The sequence below is a fragment of the Ursus americanus genome, chromosome 10 (assembly GCF_024610735.1).
Source record: "Ursus americanus isolate L20-20 chromosome 10, mUrsAme1.1.p, whole genome shotgun sequence".
Lineage (NCBI taxonomy): Eukaryota > Metazoa > Chordata > Mammalia > Carnivora > Ursidae > Ursus > Ursus americanus.
In genome coordinates this window covers 54,355,447-54,380,723 of record NC_142136.1, presented here as the reverse complement: position 1 = coordinate 54,380,723, position 25,277 = coordinate 54,355,447, and the positions used below count along the sequence as shown (strand labels likewise).

Sequence of the window (25,277 nt, the reverse complement as noted above, 5' to 3'; positions counted from 1 at the left end):
TTGGAGGGAATTCTTTGTTTGTTTTGGCCATTTATGAATAAAATTCACATTGGCTAAAGTTTTAACTCCATTTTCCCTAGCAGTTTATCTTTGAGCTGATGCCAAATCCACAGCATGTTAGCTGAAAAGATAAGCCTTTGTAAGAAGTGAGGGGGCTACAAACGGGAAGTTCCCTGGCAGCCTCACAGTGGGTTGGCCAGAGCCACCAGTGTGATAAATATAACTTGGTTTTTTTGCCTTCAATTTGTTGATTAACTGGAACAGTAACCAGGAGTAAGTAAGCTGTATTTCTGTGTTACGTTCCAGTGTTTCAACACTATTGTAATTCTCTTGCTCAGAAAGCATGTCTCCCTCCTTAAATCACGAACAATATAGTATGCTGTGTGATCGTAAGCAGTGCTGTGTACTTCTAAAAGGGATTTGGTAACCAGCATGAGAAAACTGATTAAACCTATATGAATGCACTTAATGTTAAATTTAATCTTGATGTTGTATTTTAAGATTGGCCATAAATAGAAACGATATTTTTCGTTCATCATTTGAGCTCTCCACTAGGGCAAAAACCCACTTTTCTGATAATCCCCTTTCCAGTTCACTGGTGGCCTGTGTCCTAAAAACAACTTCTTTACATTGCTGCCTCTGGTATCTTCTCCTTTGTGGGCCCAAGAACAGTATATAGATTCTAGACTGAATCTAGACTGTGTGCGAGTTGTATACACATTATATACATTGTTGTTAGTTATAAGGACATGTAGTCTATATGTGTGTGCCTGTTTGTGTGTGTATAAGTGTGTGTATACTTAAGGTCCGTAGACATTATGGATACTCAATGAATTGTCTCAGTAAAAACCACTCTATCTTTTCTATGAATTTGATTTGTGTCTTTGTCATTCTCTTAATACCCAATCTGAAAGTCAAAAAGCTGTTTTGTTACTCTTCTTTATGACTTTGATTTACATCAACAATTGTGCGGTTAATGATAGCCAATGACAAGACAATGACTACCCTCAAAGGTACCCCTTTATGTCTGGCTGATGGGGATGTTTGTGTGGGCTCCATCACAGGGCAAAGTGGAAAACTGTAAGACTCATTAGTTTCATCCAGGCCAAGATGGGCTTTCGACTCAGGGTGCCGGTTTGATTGACCAGTCACTGCATAAGCCCAGTATCTGGGTTACCAGATTTTTTCTTTCAGTTGTTACTCACTGTCTTCTCTCAGTGTTAAAATTTAGTGAAGACCATGCCTCTAGACCTGTGAACTTTCCAGAAGCAAAGCAGTGTTGTCATCCCGGAATCATTATTTGACATCTACAAAGTCAAAAACAACATGTGTACACTTTTTCTCCCTCAGGAGAATTTGAACCTGGCTCTGAATTCTGCCTCAGCCATTGGATGCCATGTGGTTAACATCGGGGCAGAGGACTTAAAGGAGGGGAAGCCTTACCTGGTCCTGGGACTTTTGTGGCAAGTCATCAAGATTGGATTGTTTGCTGATATCGAACTCAGTAGAAATGAAGGTATGAGCAAAGCCACAAGTGTTATTAGTGACATGGCTTTCTATTAATGCATGTGTTGGGGCTGTGGGGGGAAGACGTCAGGAATAGTCAAGCTCAAAATCCTCAATTTTTGAAAACTATAGTTACATCGAATCCTTTGCATTAATGTAACGGTTTCTATGCACACTGACCAGACTTTTTTAAATGACAGAGCAAAAGCTTTTTAAGACCACAGACTAATAATAATGCCTGTTTGGAACCTACAGCTCAAGTCTAGCTGTCTGGGATTCAACCTCAAGAGCTTTTCTGGGTTCACTTTGCCTCTAGATACTTTGTAACAAATTTTAACTTGTATTTAATGAAGCGGTTCACATCCATATACTGAAGTGATAGCACCAGGTTAGAAGAAAGTTGATCTATTTCTTACCAAGACTATGGAAGATTACATGTAGGGTTTCAAAGTTTGCAACTAAATATTGTAGCTGTCATTCTTATCCTGTCTGCTCTCTGCATCCTATCTGCATTTAAACAATTACAGCCCCATTGTTTAGACAAAAGGAGTGGATTGTGATAAGAATCATACAACAAAACAAAACAAAACAAAAAACCAGGGTTACCTTTTAGCTTTCCAGGACAGAGCCCAGCAATATGAAATCTGTAGCCAAATTCTAATCTTTAGTTATATATACTTTTAATTTATGTCTCCAAATCACAATAACCAGCGAAGAACCCTGGGTTGCCATTTTTAAACCAAATATAGATATTAAACATAATATAGAGGAGAAAAAGCAAATAGGAAACTTAGAACCCATGAGAAAGAATATCGATTTACAAATTATGACCTCAACTAAATTTAAACCTTCTAGCTGAGCAAAACATTTTTATTCAGCTGGGAAAAATAGAGGAAAGAGTTGATTACACTTTTTGAGATGCTGTAATTATGCAAGTAAGCATTTGAAATATAAAACACCTATGGGGAATAGACAAGGAGACAATTGTCATTATTACAAAATTGATCTCTTAAAAGCAGAACTGTTGTCATATGGTGAAATGTGGTCTGACACAGCCCACGGAGCATTCCGAGCCTACTCATCTTGGTTATAGGTATTCTTAAGCATAGCACTGAGATTCGCTGGTGACTTGTCTTCCCCACCTGAAAAATGAGGATAATAGATAAGCTCTCAATACCTTTCTTTTTAGGGAATGATGATAAAGTGTTTATTCCATAGGAAGGGTTATAAGTACCGTTACCCCAGAGAAATAACATTCTATGTCAGCTTTCCAGCAGAGCTCAATTGAAGTTCTAACTAATCCCTTCAAATATCCCCTGTATTTGTTTTTCTTCTGCTTTTGTCCTTCTTCAGCTCTGATTGCTCTCTTGAGAGAAGGGGAGAGTCTGGAGGACTTGATGAAACTCTCCCCCGAGGAGCTCCTGCTGAGGTGGGCTAATTACCACCTGGAGAATGCAGGCTGCAACAAAATCAGCAACTTCAGTACTGACATCAAGGTAGGAGTGCCATCTGAACACAGCTCGCCACAGCACAGAAGGGGAATTGGGGCATTCATGGAGAAAAGACAAAGCCTCGGCTATGTCACTTCAGAAGCTCTAGAGTTCGTTAGAGGGTGGCTGGTGCTGTGGGAGCTGCTCGCTCCTCTCATGGGTCCCCGTGCAGCTCTGGCTCTGGGCCCCATGCAGATCTGTCCAAAGTCCTAGCCACCGCAGCATCAAAGGGAGATGGGCCTCCCCTGGAGTTACTGGCGACAGTAAGTAGAGGGAGGAAGGGCAAGAGGTCAGATTGCTTTTCAAGGAAGAGAGACTGTGATGTCCTTCCGATTTTATCAAAAATCAGGGAGCATCTGATGGGAGCATCAGATGGGAATCCTTTAAAAAAATTAAGTGAGGATTCCTCTTAATGATACTAAGAATACCAAACACGGGGTCTACTGCATACCAGGCACTGTTCTACCTGCTTTCTATGTGTTTTGGCTCATTTAATCCTCACAATAAACCTCTGAGATAAAGATTATGATTTTCTCATTTTACAGGTAAGGAAACTGAAGTAGAAGAGAATTTAAGTAATTTGTTCAGGTTCACATAGCTGGGGAACGGGGTCAGGATTCCAACCCAGCAGTCAGCCTCCAAGGTCCCTGTACTGGAGCACGTACATACTGCCTCCCTAAAACAACCGGTGACTTTCTTGGAAGGTTTTCATTTGTAGAAGCCAGAGTGGTTTTTTAAAAGATAATGATTCGGGAAACCATCTGCAATGAGCATGTCCCCCAGGGCAGGTAGAAGGGCAGGCACTACAGCAGAGATCCAAAGGGGGGAAAGGCTGAGGGAAGCATGCCCTGTGGTTTTCCAGTTGGTGAAAAGTTCCATGTCAAGGTGAAAGATAGCTGTTGGCACTGAGGACAGATGCGCCAAGGCAGAAGGAGCCTAAGGAGCCGTGTGAGACACTGGGATGCGGCATGAGAAAAACTTTTCAGTCTCCACTTTCTCGAAAGTTAAAAAGAAATCTTCTCCAAAGAGCGTCAGAGGAAAGGTCACAAGACTCACCAAGAGTCACCCAGGCTTATATTCCTTTGAGTGACAGCTTCCCCCTGCTATGGACTCAATGGCTGCCAGGCATGGTGCTAGTTAGACGGAAGCTTCTAGATGGGAAGTCTCCCATTCCTTAGCACCTAAGCTAATGATGCCAAATGCATTTTTCTAACTGCACCACGTTCACTGGTTATTGATGGCGTAGCACCACCAACCAAATGAGGATTTAACAGGAGCTGGACAGTCTCGTTATCTTCCTTGGTGCTCAACAGTTAGGCTCTGTACCTGTTTCAGCCAAAATTTTCAAGCTTTTCAGCTAGAATGAGGCTTCTTCATCTGAGCCATAAAATTTATCTGAATTTCTCATCACTAAAAAGCTGTGTTCTTTAGAATAATAACCATAGTGGCTGGCAAGCTGAGCATAGACAGGGGTGGTGTCTGTCACCAGGGGACAGCTGCATCCTGCCCAAGGTCAGTGCTGTGACGGATGTCTGAGCATCTGGCAGCTTTGGGAAGTGCCCTCAAATCACACAAAGTCAGCAAACATGGGGAGAACACCCGCCCTGGAGCGAGTGAGAAAGGTTTATTAGGGTCAGATAAAATGAGAGGAGACTTAGCAGAGCTAAGCAGATGTAACACGTGGTAGGCAGATTTGATTTGTGCCCAACACCTGCACAGAACTTTCACTGACTTCAAAATAGCTACGGTGAAAAGTAAGAGAAGGGGAGGGTGGAAGGGAGAGGTGAAAATCAGTTTCCCCAGGTGCAACATCAGTGGCGGGCTTTCTTTTGTTTTAATGTCTCTAATGTCGCAAGTGGGGAGCATACCTCTGCTGTTCCCAGGCCCCATCCAGTTTTAAAAACAAAAAGAGGAACAGCTGATTTTTTCAGTCATAAAGAGAAATTAAGAGGCTCTTAAATAATTTAAATAAATTACTGGAATATCTGTACGCTTTTATTGAATGAGCACAAATTTATAATTTTAAGACTAGGATTCTGTGAATTCTTTTCATCAATAAACATAATTGTAAATCTAGGAAAACATGAGAATTCAATATCTGTATCCAATCTGCTATTACTAAATTTAAACATTTTTTCCAGCTTCTTGATAAACATTAAATGAGCTTGTCATCTTAATATCTCCTGTTGCATAGAGATTGCTTGTTAATGCTTCAACCTTCTGTCTTGGAAATCCTTATTTTTCTTTTGCTGATTGTCCGTTTAAATGTATTTTAAACTCTGCTTTAAACTTCTGCTTCCTTTTTCTGTCACTTTTTTTTTTAATTAAATCTTAGCTGACTGACTTCTACAGCAATATAAAGGTATATGTATTTTCCTTTATACAATTTAATACCTACAAATGATTTATTTTTCTCCCCTAAGAACAACAGAATAGCATTTGCTTCTTTGGGTTGTTTCTGTGTATATCCTATATTTGTTATACTCCTTTAAAAAAGAAAGTCCAGTATAATATGTAAACAGAAATAGAAAATTCAAATTAGTGAATGCTTCCAGCTTTGTTAATTAAGTTGCATTCTTGAGTGACAGTCAGATAAGAAATATAATATGTTTGCTTTTGGGAAATTATTGTCGTGCTAAGTATGTAATTAGCTGTGCTGTTTTGAAATTGTAATTTCTTAATTCCTCGCAGGACTCAAAAGCTTATTACCACCTGCTTGAACAGGTGGCTCCAAAAGGAGATGAAGAAGGTATTCCTGCTGTTGTCATTGACATGTCAGGACTAAGGGTAAGGCCATGTCCCAAGTTGTGTTTAGAGAACGTGGTGCTGCCTTTGTGTTGGCAGTTCCACGGCCCCACGTGACCCTGATTCTGGGGTTCCATGAGTGCATATCTCTGCTTAAAGCCCTGCTAAAATTGTTAACAATCGTTAATGGTTTTGGATGATAATCGTGGGAAATTGCATCTGAAAATAGACATTAAGGAAAGAAAGAAACTAATGCCAGTCAAATGCCACACACCATGCTAGGCACATCTGTGTGTCTCATCATTTAAGAGACTCAAGGACACCAGGAGGTATTATTATGTTATTTTTAGGTGCCTGAGTATTATTTCTGGAGATCAGTGAGATATTTATACAAATAAATAAATTCTCAATTTATCAATGAAATACTGAGTCTCAGATGGGTTACTTAATATGAGAGATTATTGGAAGTTATTTGATCCAAGGCTGGGGTCCTTTTCCTCTGGTAGTAATATGGAGACAACACCGCACCTGCTGGTACTATGTGCAAGGTACTATGCCAGGCACATTGCATACATGGCCTCTAAACCTTGTAAACATCACTAAGCTAAGTGTTAATAACTATTTGATGGTTGAGAAAGCTGAAGGTCAGAGAGGCTAGTAAGCATCTCATGACCACAGAGCCAGTACATGTCATAGAAAGGATTTAAATCCAGTATGGCTCCAACATTCACCCAGCCCCAACCTTACCTCCCTACATCATTGGGGAGTAATAGGAAGGAAGAACTGCGTGGGATTGTGTGAGTTCTTAGAAGTCCCTGGTTTGAGAGTTCTTAAAAACAGCACACATGGGTCTGGATGTTAAAACTGGTTTTGCCAACACTTTAATACTCACCTTGAAAGGTTGCCTTATCCATTCTTGTGCCTCATTTGATATCCTTAGAGCTAAAGCCAGTGAGTTAATATTAAAGTCAACTCATTCCCGAATGACAAGTTCATGAACTGTGTAATGTGCAGTGTCTTCTAGTAAGCATTATATTAATAAATACTTTAAAATTCTGTGTTTTGAAAATTGGTGGATTCATAGACTCGTAAGAGTTTTAAGAATGGTGGACCACATTTCAAAAAAACTTTATGTTCTGATAAGAGTCTACTTAAAAATGACTGGAAATTCTCTAGAACTATTTGAATAGACTTTTAACATATCAGGCCCTCAATCTGAAGTCTGCAAAAGCCAAATTGCTGCTATAGATTCATCAATGACAGTATGTAGCTCAACTTACTGATCACATTCATTGTGTTTGAGTCACACGCACACCAACTCCGTGTGGGGAAGGTGGCTATAGGAATCAGAAGTTCTTACGGACAGGTGTAAATGTCTTTGATGAGCTGACAATAGGAGTATTATTTATGACAATAAGCGAACCCTTTTGGTAGATGAAATCTCACAGAGTCTGTGTAAGCAAATAATAAAAAAGAAGCTTCATCGTTGAAAATAATTAAGATCAACTTAAATGATCAGATTATAGAATCTACTGAATCTCTTTAAGAACAGGGCAACCAAGCATTCATCTGACATGGTTCTGTATAGAGATGAGAGACTCAGTTTCTCTATTTCTGAGATACCTTTTACTTGCTAATTTCAGTTCAGGCAAATATAAGTAATCATATGTTATGATTAAGTGGCGATCTGAGGTTGAACACTGAGGTTGGCAGTAAGATTCCCATTTCTTATTCATATTACGCCTGCCTCCTTTCTGCATGGACAGCCTTGGCCCAACCTTGACGTGTCCTTTTTCCTTGCAGGAGAAGGACGACATCCAGAGGGCAGAATGCATGTTGCAGCAGGCAGAGAGGCTGGGCTGCCGACAGTTTGTCACAGCCACTGACGTTGTCCGAGGGAACCCCAAGTTGAACTTGGCTTTCATCGCCAACCTCTTTAACAGATACCCTGCCCTGCACAAACCAGAGAACCAGGACATCGACTGGGGGGCTCTTGAAGGTAACTGGAAACCTGTTGCTTAGAGCTTCGGAAAAGCATTCACCATTCTAATTCAAGGGCAGTCTGAAATGACCTGCTAAGCAAATATAAACCCCTTACATGTTGGGGAAGATTTGCAAACAGGTCATCAATTCTCTGGTATATAACAAAGAGAATAAATAGATTAATCAAGTCAATTACAGCCAAGCAGGAATAATCAAATACCATTATATCACATCCATTATACATAAGCTTCATCCGTTATCAGAATTAAATGTTTTAGGGAAGACAATGCATTTAATTATCGGGCGAAATAAATCCCGAGTTCCAAAAACCTAATTTATGTACCTAATGGACTGAGTGTTAATTCCTCGTGCAAAAGCTTGCGGCCACTCATCATCTAAAAATATTTAACTTCATGCTAAGTGGTGCTTAGTGAGGTTTTGGGTTGTTTCTTGGATTTGGATTTGGGAGGTGGGGTGGGGCAGAGTTAAGTTGTATTTGGGGGTTAGAGCCCTAACATCGGATGAAAAGCGTGTAACTATCATCAGTTACTTCTTTTTTTCCATCATGAATTAGTTTCAATGTTGAGACAAAAGAAATCAAGACAAAATTAATATTAAATGAATATCGCTAAAGAAAGGAAATCCAGATTTAAAGTATTGATTGATCTTTTTTTTTTTCTCCCTGCAATGCTTTACCCGAACTGGAAGTGCAAAACGCAGTCCGTATTCCAACAGGGCTACATTTGTATCATTTGATAAATTGTGGCCAGGGGTCCAGGCATTTTGTTGACAACCAAGTATATACATCAACCCCTCTAATCACCCACTTGCAGCTGCCTCTAGAACATCCCCATTTGGTTCCTTTGCTATCACTTAAAATTCAGCATATGCAAAACAGAATTGATCATTTCTCCTCCCTGTCGTGCCTTTCAGCCCTCCCCCCTGCCACCCATCTCCTTTAGACACTCTCCATTTTCATTAATCATACCACTTTTTTTTTCTTCAGTCACCAAAACCCCAGGTCCCACTTTGATATTTTCCTCCTCTTCTTCACCCCTAGATCTCCTGAATTAGTAAATACTAATAATTCTTCCTGCAGAACAGCTTTTAGATTGTGATTTTTTCCTTCCTGCTTTGTGGACTCTTATTAAATCATACACCAACCATTTCAATAGGTCTTAGGGGCCTGTTCCTCCATTTATCAAGCATTCGAACGTGCCCATGCGTGGGTGGCACACACCATCCCCTCTGCGTGTTTAATTTAAATTATTGCCTTTCAGTAGTTTTACACACGGCTGCCAGGCACATCACACTATCACCTTCATTATATCTCTGCCTTGCGCAAGAATTTATTGTCGTAATAAAAAAAGAACCTATAATGACCGGCATTGTCTAATGTATCAACCCAAATCTGGTGGCTGGCATTCAGAGAGCCCCAATTTTGGTTCCAGCCACCAAGCGGCCTTATCTCCGCGTATCACACAGATCCCTGAAAAATGAGTTCCTAATGGTTTTAATACAGACCTTGCCTGTCGCTCCCTTTATGCCCCTGTGTATGCTGTCTCCTCTTCCCACCACTTCCTGTTCCCTCGAGTCCTCTCCTCTTTTTTCCTTCTGGTCCAGGTTTTTCTAGCCCTAGAAGGTGAAGCTCAAACTCTACTCCCTCCCAAACTGTTCTCTCTCCTATGTCAATTCAACTAGCAAATGTGTTTACCTCATGTGTTAGCCCTGGGGCTTGCATGATCTCACTTAGATGCCTGAAAGTCTTGTTTTTCCTGAAAGAATGTAAGCTTTTGGGGGCCAACTCTGAATTGCTTCCCCACACAGGAGCTTGTGCCTTACTAATAGAAACACTGGCATAGAAACACTCATTGAATTGGAAAAGAAAAAACGAACACAGAATAACAATCCTCCAAATCCATTAAGGTTTATTGAATTAAGCTTTTTCATTCTAAGTTCAATTTTTATTATAGCCTCTATAGTTAAACTTTGATCATAAAAAAGGCATATTTTCTAGGGGCCTGAAAGATAACGGGTCTTCATTAATTTAGGTGAGACGAGAGAAGAGCGGACATTTAGGAACTGGATGAATTCCTTGGGCGTTAACCCTCGAGTCAATCACTTGTACAGGTAAGAACACGTGGGGACTCATTTTTAATGGGAGACACTGAGACTTTGGAAGATCCCCAGGATTTCAAATATCTGTATGGTGTGCAATTCTCTTCACAAATGCATGCACCTTGACGAGAAGGGGGCTCATGCCAAATGGAGCTGCAGGTGTTGACTCTTCAGCTGGGAAACTCCCTTCTGTACACCATCCTTGCTGTGTGTTCAGTACAAAATCATAACCCAGCAAAAGGACAGATTTACTACACGTTGTAAGCCTGTGATCTGCTCCTAAGCAGGCCAAACAAACAAAAAAAAATGTTGAGTTTATGGTGACGTGTCTCCTATGCCATTTGTTGGAGCCATATTTCTTTTCCTGGAGGCACCTTTCTCCTGCTCCAGGGGCATAGGTCGTCACACCTGGGAGAGACCTTGCGTAAGTTTCTTCAATTTCTCTGAGTCAGAGTTTCTTTACCTTTACAGATGGAGCTACTGATACCAGTTCTGTTGGGCTGTTGCAAATATTCCTTGCGCTGATGTGTAAGGAAGTGCCTGCCCACGGTAGGCCCTTAATAAATGGTGGCTATCTGAGAATTCTTTTGTGTTTGTTTTTGTTCAGTGACTTATCAGATGCCCTGGTCATCTTCCAGCTCTATGAAAAGATTAAAGTCCCTGTTGATTGGAACAGAGTAAACAAACCACCATACCCCAAACTGGGGGGCAACATGAAGAAGGTAAACAGTGACTCTCCAGATGTCCCAACAGGCAGGTGAAGTCACAAGCCTGCAGGTGCACCCTGTGAATACTTTATTAGGAGGCCAAACTTAGATAAGTAATGTTTATCCAGGGATTAAATTATAGCACAGCAATCAGAAGCCTGAATGGTTGCATTAAAGTGAGTCTGTTATTTCAGTTGATTACTTATTTATAATTCCATGTTGGATGTCTTTAAACATTATGATGTAAAAATTCTAATTAAGGTAATTAGAACAAGCAGAGCCACAGGGTCGCTTTTCCACCAGCAGGATCCTTATTCTAATTTCCTAAAGAATTAGAGCTTTGCACTGACAGTTTGACTTGTACGAATAGTTTGTCTAATGTCCACACAGTGGGAACACATTGTTCTGTAAAAGCAGCGATGGGGTTGGCACACATATTTCTCACCAATCCTTGTCCCTTTGGCTGTTAATGATCCAAGTGTAGCTACGGGAATACTGTCCACATGTCAGCCCATTATGTGCATGTAGGATGGAGAATCCAGATTTTCCATGACAATCAATCTCCATGAATTCAGCTGTTTTAGGAATATCATGGACAGGTCACTAAGCATGGCCCTCTATTTCTGGAGTATGATATAGCCATGACAGTGTTCATAATGATAAATTCATTTTGGTTTTATACTTACAGTACACTATGAATATGTTTTGGTGGAAGTGAGGGGTTCTATTAAAAAAAAAGATGTAAATTCTTTGACTAGTTTAGAATCTTAGCATTGCAGAACCAGGCAAGAGTTGAGAGATCATGCAGTCCGACAATATTTATTTCGTTTTGTGTCTTTATTTTTATTATCCGTTATTTCTCATCATAGAGATGATGACTTTAGAATGTTTTCCTTCTTGCTCATTAACAGCTTGAAAATTGTAACTATGCAGTGGAGTTGGGGAAGAATCAAGCTAAGTTCTCCCTCGTTGGCATCGGGGGACAAGATCTCAATGAAGGAAACCGCACTCTAACATTAGCCTTGATTTGGCAGTTAATGAGAAGGTAACATAACTCAAGGAAATGAGTTTTTATTGAGTATATTATTGACTTGGAAAAATACTAGCATATATTCAGGAATGTGATTTAAACCAGCAAAATGGTATTTTAAGCTAAACTTGAAACCAAAGGAATGTTTTGCTATTTTCCTGTTATTTTTATTATTATTTTTTCCTTTCAGGTCTTTAAGTTTTCTTTTGGATATTTTGAAACTTTTTTTTTAGATTCCTAAACATTTTAGATGCTTTTGTCCTCTTAACGAATCACCCTGTTTTCATTATGGTGTGACCCTCTTTATTCCTTGTAATATTTTCTTTGAAATCTACTTTTTCTGATGTAAATATAGCCACTCGAGCTTTCTCTGGATTTAATTTTAGCATGACATATCCTTTTCCAACGTTTTGTTTTTCATATGTGTAAATCACAGTCAATTATCCTTTAAAGAGGCTTTCCAAATATGGGGGAAGTGTGCTATGTGTGCTATACTTACCTATTTGCCATTTCCGGTGCTTACCTTTCCATGGTGTGGATCCAGATTTCTGCTGATTATCATTTGCCTTCTATCTGAAATATTCCTAACAGTGCAGATCTACTGGGGAGGAAGCATTTCAGCTTCTAGATGTCTAAAAAGTCTTTATTTCATTTTTCATTTTTGAAAGATATTTTCTCTGTGGAATTCTAGATCGATAGTTTTTTTCTTACAGTTCTTTAAGGATAGTGTTCTTAGCCTTCTGGCTTGCATTGTTTCCAATGATAAATCTGTTGTCATTCTTACCTTTGCTCCTTGGTATATAATGTCTTTTTTTTTCTCTGGCTTACTTTCAGATTTTCTCTTTATCACTGGTTTTAAGCAAGTAGATTATAATGGGCTTTGGTCTTTCTCATGCTTGAGGTTTGTTGAACTTCTTGAATCTGAGGGTTTGTAGTGTTCACCAAATGTGGAAAACTTTTGGTCTTTATTTCCTCAAACATAGTTCCTGTACCACGCACCCCAGTTTGTTCTGGGGGGACTCCAGGTACACAGATATTTGGTCATTTGAAGTTGTCCCAAGGTTCATTGACACTCTATTCATTTTTCCCCTCTGTTTCATTTTTTTCTATGTTTCATTTGGGATAATTTCTGTCGCTTTGTCTTCAAGTTCACTAATCTCTTTTTCTGTCATGTCTAATCTTACATTAATCCCATCCAGTGTATATGTTTTCTTTTTTTAATCTCAGACATTACAGTTTTCAAGTATAAAAATTTGAGTTGGGTCTTTCAGTGTCTCCCGTGTCTCTTTCCTCTAGCTTCTTGAACATATAGAACATAATTATATGGCTGTTATTTCTGGGTCTGTTTCTTATTAATTGACTTTTATCCTCATTATGGGTCATATTTTACTGCTTCTTTGCATGCCTACTAATTTTTTATTGTATGTGAGGCATTGTGAATTTCACCTTGCTGTGTGCTGAGATTTCTGTATTCCTTTAAATATTCTCGAATTTTGTCCTGGGATGCAGTTAAGTTACTTAAATACAGTCCGATTCTTTTGAGGCTTATTAAAAGTTTAATTAGTCTTGAGCTAATTTTGTCTCTCAATATTGAGATAATCTCCTCTGAGTACTGAACTTGATGCTCCAGGTATCATGAGATTTTTCTGCTCTGGTGGGAACCAAATTATTTCCAGTGCTGTGTGTGTTCAGAGAATCATTCTGCCCATTTGTTTCTGATAGTTCTTGTCCCAGTCTCTGGTAGTTTGCTCACACACATGCATTGAGTAATACTCAGCTAAAGACTTACGGCAGACCCTCTGAAGATGTCTGGAGCTTTCTTTCTAGATGACTCTTTCCTCTCCAGGCAGCTCTCTCCTCTCTGGTATTCTGCCCTACAAATTTCTAGCACCTTGGCTTCCTTGAATTCTCAATCCTGTCCTGTCAACTCAGGGGTACTGCTATGCTCTGCTTGGGTTCTCTCTCTCTGCACTGCAGCCGGGAAACTCTTCACACAATAAGCTGGGACAGTCTTAGGCCTCATCAGGTTTGTTTTGCTTCTTTCAGGGACCACTGTTTTGTGCTTACTTTGTCCAGTATCTGAGCACCATTGTTTCATGTGTTTTAATTGTGTTCGGGTGTTTAAGGCAGAAGAGTAAGGTTGGTCCCTGTTACCACACCATGGCCAGAAGCAGAATTTCCTGCTAGTTCTTCATGAGACAGTTTTAGATAACTTTTAGAGTTGAATATAAACTTGATTAATGTGAGAACCATGTGGCAATGCTGTTTGAACAAGGTAGAATGTAGTATATAAATAGAAAATATAAGAAAAGTGAACAATTTTTGGTGCAAAAGCATGAGCTTGGGAAGAATTTAAGATAGCAAACCTTTAAGTGTAAAATAGTTTACTTTTAAATGCTTTACTCTTCCCCCTATACTGGTGGCCTTGACCTGGCAGAAATCTTACATCCCTTTATTAGAACCTATGTTACTGTGACTTCATTCATTTTCTACCTGGAAGGAAGTTCCAGAAATCACATGTCACATGACATGATGGCTCACAAGTGAATGGCAAAGCCAAAGTGTGTAGTGTCTCTAGGCACTTAAGCTTTATTCCCAAGTCATTGCCTCTAGGTCCTGATATTCATGATGGTCCTCAAAGTAAGTGTGTTAGTGTTTCCAAGTAATGTGATCATAATGGAGTTTGCTACCTGATTCACACTTGCTTTACCAAGTACAGTACTCTACTCCCCATCTCTAAACTGGGGCCTCCTTGAAGTTTAAAGGCAGATGTCACAAGGCTCTTCTGGCACAGAAAACTCCGGAGCTAAAGAAACTTCAGCTCCATCTTCTGTCTTGCTGCATGCATCTAGAAAGAATGTCACTGAAAGTCCCTAAGGGCTGCCGCACCAGCATGTTTTCAGAAACATGTGTGACCTATTCTTTATTGTCTTTCATGTGTGTTTTTAATTCTTAATAGACTGACTTGGGCTACTGATTGCTTTAAAAAGCAAAACAAATCTTTTTAGTTGGAATGGGTAAGTTGACTTTTGGGTTTCAATATGAGATAATCTTTGATATTTTCTCTTTTAATGATAAAAAAAAAAACTCAGGCCAACTCTATGCCATTTTGAGTTTCATAATACCTGAAAATCACCTTGTAATATCTTTGTTCTGTATATCTTATAGAAACATGGCCCAATGTTGTACTTGATGGCTGGTATATATATATATATACAGTAAGGTCTAGACTGCAGCTGCTTATCCCCACCTGGCTAATAAATCACATTTCTCATGAGTGCTTACTCAAGAATGGTGCATATAAGAAAGTGGACAGAGAAATACATTACTGTTGAAGGCGGTGGAATGACTGATAATTATGTAAATGCCACCAGAGGGGATCTTTTTTCTCTCTGTGCCACACATTAACAGATCTATTAAATTTAGAGCTAGTTCTAGCTGGAATTTATTTCATTGGATTGCATGGATGTGCTAATTTGGTCATTTATCTGGACAATAAATGGCATGTCATTTCCCCCCCTTCTAAGAACAAATGAGAGATATGTGCTTAAACCTCCCTTTCCCCTTCAATAGCCTGGAAATCGTTCTCAGATTAGAAAGCTGGCAAATTGTGTATGTATTAATTTGGAGACAAAAGCTGGAAGCAAGTAAGCTGCCAACGGACAGCAACGTCAGACTCCAGCAAATGAACAAAGAGGCAGGCAAATGAGGAATTCACCCCAAATCAAAGAGGCTGTGGATGGTGAATCTGGGTTAGGTCCTTGCAAAACAAAGCACCACGGTTTGTCCCTCTGGGTCACATGTTAAATAAATCAAACAAGCATTGGAAGGCAGGAAAGCAAGCAAGTAATAATCGCAGCCCCTCCAGCGCTGCGCACGCACACCTCATCCATCCTCTTCTGTTGAATCAGGCACTGGCTGAAGCGAGGGCTCCGGACACCCTTTCACTGTGACAGACGGTTTTTCAGCCCAGTGCAGTTTGCAAGCACCAGTGATACTGGGATCCTGTCTGGAGGTTCCAGTTAATAAAAGCACTGTTGCCCCAAAACGTGTTTGATGGTATAGAGTGATTATCTCACAAGGAAAATCCTAGGTAGACATGGGCCAAACTGATTTTTGCTTAAAAATTTAGAATCTGCAGTGAGTGCTTAGTGGACTGTCCACAGCTGAGACTCTAACCTAATTCTATCCTTTCTTCCCTTTGTTTTTACCATTGTACTTACGGGGGGGTATACGATTCCATTTAAACCGCCACATCTCCCTTGAGGTGGGGGACGGGCAATTTTGTACTCACCGGAACTCTGTGCCACCATCAGGGGCTGTACTCAGACCCCTGCATGCAGCCACCTGCCTCCATGATTTTCTGTATGTCTCTCAGTTTCCCTGTTCCTCAGTGGCTTTTTGTGTTTGCACAGATAGACTTTTGTATCGAGGTGAGCCTGTGTCTACCGGTTTCTTCCTTAGCGTCTGTCCACTTGAGAGTGTTGTCAGGGAGGAAGAATTTACTCTGCCTTTCAGGGTCCTTCTAGCCGGCATGAGAATCAAATTGACATGAGACAGATTAATCGGAGAAAATCAAATATAATTTTGTATGAACAGGAATCCACACAGACATGGAAATTCCAAAGATGGTCAGGCAAAATGAAGTTGTACATCATTCCGGACAAAGGAGAAGGGGCAGTGTCTGGGACTTCAAAGGAAAGGAATGTAATTCACAGGAAGATGAAAAGAGTAAATGTTTGGTAAACGGGTGTTTGGTGGGCCACTCAGAAACATGGGACATAGAGGACTTTGAACAAGCAGGCCTTTGATCAAACAGGTCCCCCCGTCTACCATACCTCATTCATAGTAGAATGCAATTACCTATGTTGATAGCTCTCTTCCTGGAGTAGGTCCTCTATCTAAATTCTTTTTGGCAGGTCTGGAGGGAGGTAAAGAGCTTTTCCCGAATCTGCTGGGTTTTGATTGCTTTCAACTCAAAATAATTTTTATGCCCTTGGCCCCTATACTGTCAACAAAGCAGTATGGGCGTCCTGACAAAGGGAAGTGGGAATTCACCCCTGAGAAGAGTGGAGCCTCCAGCAGACCAAACTCCATTTGTCCCATGAGGCTGTACATAGACAGGATGGATGAAGTGTGCACTCACCTGCCTTTTCTCACCACGTTCACCAGACGGAAATGCTCCCCTGTTACGGTAAATCCTCGTAACTCAATACCCATGCTTACCATCAGGAGACAAGAAGCCAGTGATGCCATAAAACATCATCTCTCTGAACTGATCAAAATGAGTGCCTTTTTCCAGGATAGGATTATTTTGAAAATCTACCCGAGCCTTATCCCATTCATACCCATTAATTCCTTAGCCTTTGGTCCCATCTCTGGGCCCAGACTAAGCATTTCTCATCTTGACTTTCTCCTTGCTTTCCGTGGGAGAAATTGTTCTGTTTATTGCAACTACCACTCTACTCTCTCATTTACTAGAGCTTGAGGCATCTTTTAAATCTTGTCCCCAAAAACCCAATTCTTACAACAGTATGCATCTAAGGTGATTCTTAAGTGCTCAGACTAAAGATGAACTTTGGTCTGTGTATTCCTAATATTTCTACTTTTATGGTATAAGAAGGAAACTCTTCTATATTTTTCATTTATTATGTTGGCACCTTGGGTTTTTCGTACATTGACTTATCCCTCCATCTTTATGGTTCCTTTAAGGAAAGTCTCACTGGCTTGAATCCTTTGCTTTGCTTTCCTTTCCCTCTCTTCTGTTTTCCCTTCCTACCCAGAGCCATGACAGTGCTTAGGGGGAGGTATTTGCTCTGCATCTCACAATAATAACCATACAGCTACATTTGAAGTTCTATTCTAAAAAGAAATCATGTTTTTATTTTCTTTTTTCCCACAAACGTGATGGTGTCCAGGCTGTCTTCCGAGGCATACCTAGAAAGAAAAGAACATTTCTACCGGGCTACTTTCTGTGTTATTGAATTCCTTAGCAACTTTTTTCCGGAAATCGTTCTTGCTTTTGTTCAGGTACACACTGAATATTCTTGAAGAAATTGGAGGCGGGCAGAAGGTCAACGATGACATTATTGTCAACTGGGTGAATGAAACATTGAAGGAAGCGATGAAAAGTTCATCCATCTCTAGTTTCAAGGTAAAAGTCTTAGTCTGCGGCTCACAGCCCCCCGAGCTCTATGCTTATCTTTATTGTTTTCACTCTATTTTGAAGTGACCTTCAGTGTGAGTTGTCTGAGGCTCCCCCTCCAATTTTGATTTTGCTTGAATGACCCATTATTGTTTTGGTGTTCACAGGCCATTTCATTGACAAATTTCTTGTCACTTTCTCCCGTAATAATTAATTTTAAAAACCCATCATTTTTAACACATTATTGTAGGCATTTTTCTTCCAAGTAACATAAAATATGATAATATTTTTAAAATGAACACAGCTTCATGATTCAGATTATTATAATGTTGGTGGAATGTAAAATGCTAAAAGATCCCCCATGTGGTGTTTTTTGGGGAAAAGCAGTTGTGTACTTGTATCCAAATCCCATTTTTATTAAAAACAGCATTATACTGTATTAAATTTCTTAACTCATGTTTCGTACATTAGCTGGGTCCTTCCTCTAGGGACTTGAGCACTTGATTCATGTCATAATGTCTGTGCTGTCTTAACTATGTTTTGGGGGGGTTTAAAGGTCAGGAATTAAGGGGAGGGATCCCTTCAGAGTTTGTATTAACATGATTTCTGGGGCAGTTTGTCATGATTCAGACTTCTGCTTCAAAATCAAGGGAAAAAAATTGAAATTTCACCCCACCAAAAAGAGCAGACAGTATTTCTGAGTTGCGCTGTACCAGGAGCGTCCACTCCCTGTGAGCTCGTCACAGATAATGGCCATCTCTGTCTCTCCTCCAGCTTACCCTTCAGTCTGGAGAGCTGAGCAGAGATAGGAGCAGAGGCTGGTGAGAGGCGTGAGCAAGTTCTTCCAAAAAAAGATTTGGAAGGGCAGACTTTGTCATAGCGACTGGACTCTACTGTTGTAGCCAGCAAGCAGCTGTAGAAAATATATAAATGAATGGGCATGGCTGTGTTCCAATAAAACTTTATTTATAAAAGCAGACAACAGGCCAAATCTGGGAGCACTCTGAATATGGAATGTGCCCTGAGCACCAGGGGCTCCTTGTGTGTAATGCCTCATGTCCTCTCACAGACATTGTGAAGGCAGCTTTATTGTTTACCTCATTTTATAGGTAAGGAAACTGGAGCTCAAGTGATTGAGGTTACAGCTAGTAATTGCAGGAGATGATCCATCAGTGAGCAGAAAGCGCCTTTACCTGCGAGGTGAGGTTACAGAGCAGCGTGTATCTATAGGTCACTGAAGCATTATGTGTAGCAATCGGGTTGATAGCCCAGGGGTGCAATCTCTCTGTAAAACAGCTGCCACTGCAGCCCATTATGTCGCCCTGTGGCTTTGTGGGTGTTCTCGTGGGGACTCACTCTGGAAAACGTTTGACAGCTCTTTTACTCCTTGTGTCGCTCTGGGCTAATTTCTCCTGTCTTCTGACAAAGTCATTATAGAATCGATTAAGAAAAAAAAAAAAAAAAGGAAAATGTCAATTAGCCCCACATTCCTTTTAAGTGAAACCCTTAAAAAAAAAATGAACACAACTCACTCTTGATTAGCCATTTTGGAACTAGTCCTGGTCCCCTCCTCGTCTATGAATGCTGCCAGTTGCAAGCCAGTTCTGCCTGTCAGCGCTTTGACAAGAGTGTGGGCAGAAAGCAGGCGAGGAGGCCAAACTCAGTTCTCTCCATTTCGCTTCCTTTGTGGCTCTTCAAAAGGTTCTATGGAGGTAGAAGCTTAGGCTAATGTTGGAAATTGGATTACGATGACCTATTGATTTTAATTTTGTAATAGTCCTCACGTTACCAAGGAGTAAATAAAAATGGACCCATTCTATTTTTTAAAATATCATTCCTCTTCTCCAGAGGACCAATGCTAGAGACCTAGCATCTTGCAGGGGTCCTGTAGCTTGTTTCTTGCTAAGAATGCATTCTGATTTGGACCCTCAAGGTGTGCAGTGTTTGGATTTGACTGTGCTCAGAGGGTCACGTGCCGTCGCCTCTCCATGCGCACACTCACAGGTGCCCAGGAGAGGGGAGAGCAGATGGGAGCAGTCACAGCTCTAGGTGTGAACATGAGAATGTTTACAATGCCAAAGAAAGAGCCCAGGATCTTAAGTCGGAGTACCTAGGTTCAAATGCCAGCTCCACCCCTTACCTGTAAGTCACTTAACCTCAGAAACTCCCTTTCCTCACTGTCCATTAAGATGCGATGCCTAGACCTGAGGCTGGTGGTGACAAGTGAGGTGACCCATGAGAAGTGCTGGGCAAGCCATGAGGCACCGACAGGTACTAGTTACTGTCCTTGCCTTTAATCACACATCTGCCGTAACCGCCTCCTTGGACCTACGGACTCTACTCTTTCCCTGAGGTCTCCAGGAAAGGCGCATGTGCTGGAGCTCCTGCCCAGCTGCGTCTTCATCATGATCCCTGCCAGTCAGCTCTGGGATGTCTTACAAACTTCCTTCCACTCACTATGTAGAATGACTCCCTCCCTGCCTGTTGGCAGGCAGTGGGTTTCCTCCACTTACAGAGCCACGAGGAAGTGGGTGACGCCCCTACCTACTGAAACTACGTGTGGAAACCCCGTGTGGAAATTTGACTTGAAACCCCGTGTGGAAGGCTGTGGCATTTCCCAGACCAGGCTGTGTATCTTATGTACTTAAGAGGAGAGAGCCACCCACTTCCCTTGAGCTGAACAGAAGTAACTTGGGGGCATACTGATGAAACTAACTCTTTCTCTCTGTGCAGGACCCGAAGATTAGCACAAGTCTGCCTGTTCTGGATCTCATTGATGCCATTCAACCAGGTTCCATCAACTATGACCTTCTGAAGACAGAAAACCTGAATGATGAAGAGAAACTCAACAATGCAAAGTATGTAAATAAATCTGAGCCCGGGAAGGGGAGGGCCCAACTGGCAATGGATAGCTATAAAGTCTATTGCTTGTGCCTTTGTGCAAATGGTTTATTGCACTCATTGCTTTTTCTTCTCCTTACTTACTGTGTCCCATCATCATTACTTTAGATATTGTACAATAGGAGCTTAAGACTCCTAGTGTTAGAATGGGAGCAAGATAAAGAACATTTAGAATATTCTTCCCGTTGATAAGCAAGCCTATACTTTCATAAAACCCATTTCCTAGTTGTAATCTCTGCGAGACTTCCTGAATAAAGTACATGCCAGGCCCATATATAAACACCCCATTGGTGACTATCCATGGATGTGACTGGGCAGGACTGGAGTTCAAGACCAGGGTCTTTACCAGCCTGGGAGCAGCTGCTTGAGGGCAGCTTTACCCTGTAGAGTGCAGGTCAGCAGACTTCAGTCTATGAGCCAAATTTGGATGGTAATCTGCTTTTATAAATAAAGTTTTATTGGAATAGCCATGCCTATTCATTTATATATTTTCTCTAGCTGCTTCCTGCTAGAAGGGCAGAGTTGAGTCGTTGTGACAGAGCCCACAAAGCCTAAAATATTTACTTCCTGTTTTTTTACGGAAAGTTTGCTGCCCTATTCTCTGGAGTGGTGCCTTTCTTGGAGCAGGTTGTATTATTTTCTAGGCTTGTCATAACCAAATACCACAAACAGGGCAGCTTAAAACAGCAGAAATGTATTCTCTCACGGTTGTGGAGGCTATAAGCACAAGACTGAGATGTTGGCAGGGTGGTTCCTTCTGCAGCTGTGAGGGAGACTCTCCCTTGCCCCTCTCCCAGCTTCTGGTGATGGCCCGCAGCCCTTGGCTTATAGATGCATCACTCCAGTCTCTGCCTCCTTCTCCACATGACCTCCCCTGTGTGTCTGTGACTTTACATGGCTGTCTTCCTTCTGTGTGTGTGTCTGGGTCTCTTCTCTTCTTTTATGGTCACTAGTCACATTGGATTAGGGCCCCTCCCTACTCCAGCATGGCCTCCTCTTAACCTATTACACCTGAAACAACTTTCTTTCCAAACAAGGTCGTAATCTGAGTTACTAGGGGATAGGGCTTCCATATATCTTTTATGGGGTGGGGGGGACACAATTCAATCCATCAGAAAGTTCCAGAATTAACAAGTTGAATGATACCCAGCAGCCCTGTATATATATAACCTCAATAGTATTCTTCTTTCTGTTCCCAATTTGGGAGTGTGTGGGGGGCTGTATTCCTTGTGTGCTGGAATTATAAATGGTAATTACAACGGATGGATGGGATAGATGGGGGATTCAGGGTGCTATGGAAGGGGCAGGAAGGGAAACGAAGCTCTACAGAGCAAATAACATCTAAGATGAGATGAATTGAAAGGACAAGTAAGAAGGAGGTAGAGGTAGACGGGTGAAGGAGGCAGAAAGAATACTCCCGGTAGAGGGAGGAATTGTATGAAGACCCAGAAATAAAAAACAAAAAAAAAACAAAAAAACTTGGGCCTAGTTGTTGAAGGGGGAATGTGATTAGGTTTAAAGAACTTAAAGTTCCTTAAGTTAGTTTACAGAGCCCAAGGTCTTACAATTACTAAGTAGTTCAGCTGAGGTTCAAAGTCTGGCATCAGGGCCCAGCCTCCCACGCACTAGTCTCTAAGGGCATGATGCAAAATTCCTTAGAAAAAATGGATAAAAGGAATTACACGAAATGCTAAAAATGGTTATGTTTTGGTGGCAAGATTTGCATGATTTTTTTGAAGCTCTTATTTCTAATTTTCAACAACTTCCCTCTATATTTTATTATAGAAAAGTACATTTTTATTTCCTTAATAATTAATAAAGAGGAAGTGATCAAGAAATGGGCAAGGAGAAAGAATGGCTGATGCTCTTCATTTAATATGATCAACAGAGGAAGAATAAAGTTAGTTTACAGGGCAGAGGGAGTAATGGGGCCTTGGGTAGAATGGAGAATCTCTGGAATAGTGGTTCTAAGAGGTTGCTAGATAATAAATGAGGTGAATAAAAGAATTGCCAGGTAGTAGTGTGGGTTCATTTGAAAATAGATTACAAGTCATAAAAATTATCTTCATATAATTAAAAATTGAGCAAAATGTTCCAGTGGAGCTATAATAACCTTATGTGAAAAACGTATAATATGAAACTCTGGCTCTTCTAGTACTACAGTAACATAAATAAATACATGCCTATGTGGGCAAGGACTGGATTGGAACAAAGAATAAAACCGAAGTATGGCAGATGCATGACCCCTCTTTTCTTCCTTGTGGAAATGTTTCTATGGTGGAAACGGAGTCTGCCAACTTTTCCCAGCACATGTTCTTGTTCACGTCTGTGACTTTTTTCTGCCGCTCTACAGCCCAAGAGAATACACTTGGTGAAGGCATCCAAAGTGGCAAGAGCTAAGGGGGTCTCTAAAGAGAGATAATAAATGTGGTAATTGTCATGAGTCTAGACACCAAGTCTGAAAGAGTCAGGAGCTTTTTGAGCCAAGATCGGCCTGCAGATGTGGGAGGATGCCGTGACCGACCCCGGCTATCCCAAGAGTGAGTTCTGTGTAGTATCTAGTATAGGGTATGTGGTGTGTGGTACGTGCAACGACAATAACTATGATCCTGAGGGGTCCCCTTCACACTTTGTTGCTCAGGCTCTCCTCATTCTTCCTCTTTTCTCCCTTTTAGATATGCCATCTCTATGGCCCGAAAAATTGGTGCCAGAGTGTATGCCCTTCCAGAAGACCTGGTCGAAGTGAACCCCAAAATGGTCATGACAGTGTTCGCTTGCCTCATGGGGAAAGGAATGAAGAGGGTGTAAATCCCAATGGGGAGGCAACACACCCACTCCTGACTGCTCAGCATGGGATGCCTACAGGAAGCATGGGGACGATTCAAGCCATTCCAAAGTTTTCAACGTGGTGACATTATACAGGATTCCAAAAAGTCTATGTTTGTTCAGCCAGGTAGCCTCTCCTGTATTTAACAAAAATGCTTCATTCTTTGCAAACAAACAAAACCCAATCTCTTACAAATCTTTTTTATTGTTGAATTTATTGCTTCTTTGAAAATCTAGAGGAAAAAAAAAAACTTACCTTCCAGGCATCCTTCCTTCTTTTGCCATTAGTCAAGTGTAGAAGCTGTGGTGTTATTAATTTTAACAATATTTCAGACTGGCCTAATTTGGTTGCCTTTTTTGTTCAAGGTGAGAGCCAGGAGGGGGAGGAATCATCAAACCAGTCCTAAAACCTGTTTCTGGAGGCCAGCTTTGATCTGTTATAAGCCTCTTCTTCTGTTCCCCTTCTCCTAACTCTGTCTCCTGTGGCTTCGCTTTACGCTCTCTCAGGACTGTGCCTTCTCCGTGGCCCACCTCTGCTGCCCTCCCTCGTGTCTGGGCCCTTTGGAGCATCTGACAGATTAGTCAGGCTGTTGGGGTCCCAAGAGTCTCTGGTGACTTACAGAAGTAAGACATCATCAGAGCCTCTCCTCAGAACAAGAGCCCCAAATGTCGTAAGTTTTGGTTTTATCAGCCAATAGGAAGCTTCTGTTTTTTAACTCTAGGATTTGGGCTCAGACCAGGTCTAACATCTTGAATACTGTGCCTTCAGAGAGATTCTTAACTAGGCCCGTTACATCCAAGGAGGGTGTAATTGAGCATCACACCACTAAGGGGCAGTGTGGAGCCACAACAAAGCATCTATCCTCCTGGGTGCTGCCTCTCCATGCATTTAGCCCTGCATATTAGATCTCCTTGTCATGGTGTGGCTGTCTGGGGACTGGAAGCAATTCGGCTCTGCTCTCATTTGCTCTTAGATCTTAGTACATCTGATTGCTGCAAGGTCATACTATCAATGTTTACTTTTTTGGTAGTGTAGAAGCTTTATGCCACCCCCAAGATCAAGGGGGCAGTATGTGCCAATGAACAGCACCCCCACCACACCCTCTGCCACACATACACACACAAACATACACACATATACATATGACATTTAAAGAATTCTGAAACAACACCAGAGGAGCAGTGTAAATTTGAGCAGCCCTAATAGATGATACAATTTCCATGAAAACCTACGGAAGGCTGAGAAGCAACAGAGCATTGTGAACCAACACTAGACTCCCACCATTACGGTAAAAGGGCTCATCAACGAGGTATCTTCTTCAGGGATGGCATGTAATGGAACTTAGCCATTTTTCAAAGCAATTGAAGTGCCTCGCCCTGGATTTATTCCTTGGCAGCAGGTTCAAGACGCCAATATGTGGCCTCTCCTAGCCCATAATCTGTATTTCTGCTGCATCTGAATACAAAGTAGTTGGCTTCATCTTAGACTGAACTTAATGTAGCCTCAGCTGATTCTCCCCCACCTGCCTCGAGGAAGACTGTTACTGCCTTAACGGAAAATGAAGATAAAATAATGCTCAAGATCTCTCCAAATAAAATGTTCCCTTTATGAGATGTCTCTGGATGTTTCCTTTTGAAAGTTCTGTTAGAATGTAGCATAACTTATTAATAGCTTCATTTGCCAACACGCACTGAGCACCTAATATCGTGCAAGGTTTTAGAAATACGCCTCTAAATAAGACAGGCTTTGTGCTCCGCTGATCAAGTTCAATACACCGTCAGGTGTGATAAGTGATAAACAGGGGCAGGGTGAGCTTATAGCGGAG

At 41.2% G+C, this 25,277-nt stretch overlaps 1 protein-coding gene across 3 annotated transcripts in view; it reads left to right on the top strand.

Moving 5' to 3' along the window:
• Positions 1–25,060, top strand: part of LCP1 (lymphocyte cytosolic protein 1) — a 53,735-nt gene extending 28,675 nt beyond the window's left edge. For all 3 annotated transcript variants that reach the window (XM_045796793.2, XM_087865140.1, XM_045796791.2), the window contains 10 exons: positions 1,351–1,516; positions 2,860–3,002; positions 5,688–5,783; positions 7,545–7,740; positions 9,776–9,854; positions 10,450–10,564; positions 11,461–11,594; positions 17,610–17,733; positions 20,458–20,582; positions 23,301–25,060. In XM_045796793.2, the coding sequence (XP_045652749.1) occupies positions 1,351–1,516; positions 2,860–3,002; positions 5,688–5,783; positions 7,545–7,740; positions 9,776–9,854; positions 10,450–10,564; positions 11,461–11,594; positions 17,610–17,733; positions 20,458–20,582; positions 23,301–23,433 (1,311 nt within the window). In that variant the 3' untranslated portion in view covers positions 23,434–25,060. The remainder of the gene's footprint in view (positions 1–1,350; positions 1,517–2,859; positions 3,003–5,687; positions 5,784–7,544; positions 7,741–9,775; positions 9,855–10,449; positions 10,565–11,460; positions 11,595–17,609; positions 17,734–20,457; positions 20,583–23,300) is intronic.
• The last annotated feature ends 217 nt before the right edge of the window (positions 25,061–25,277 follow it).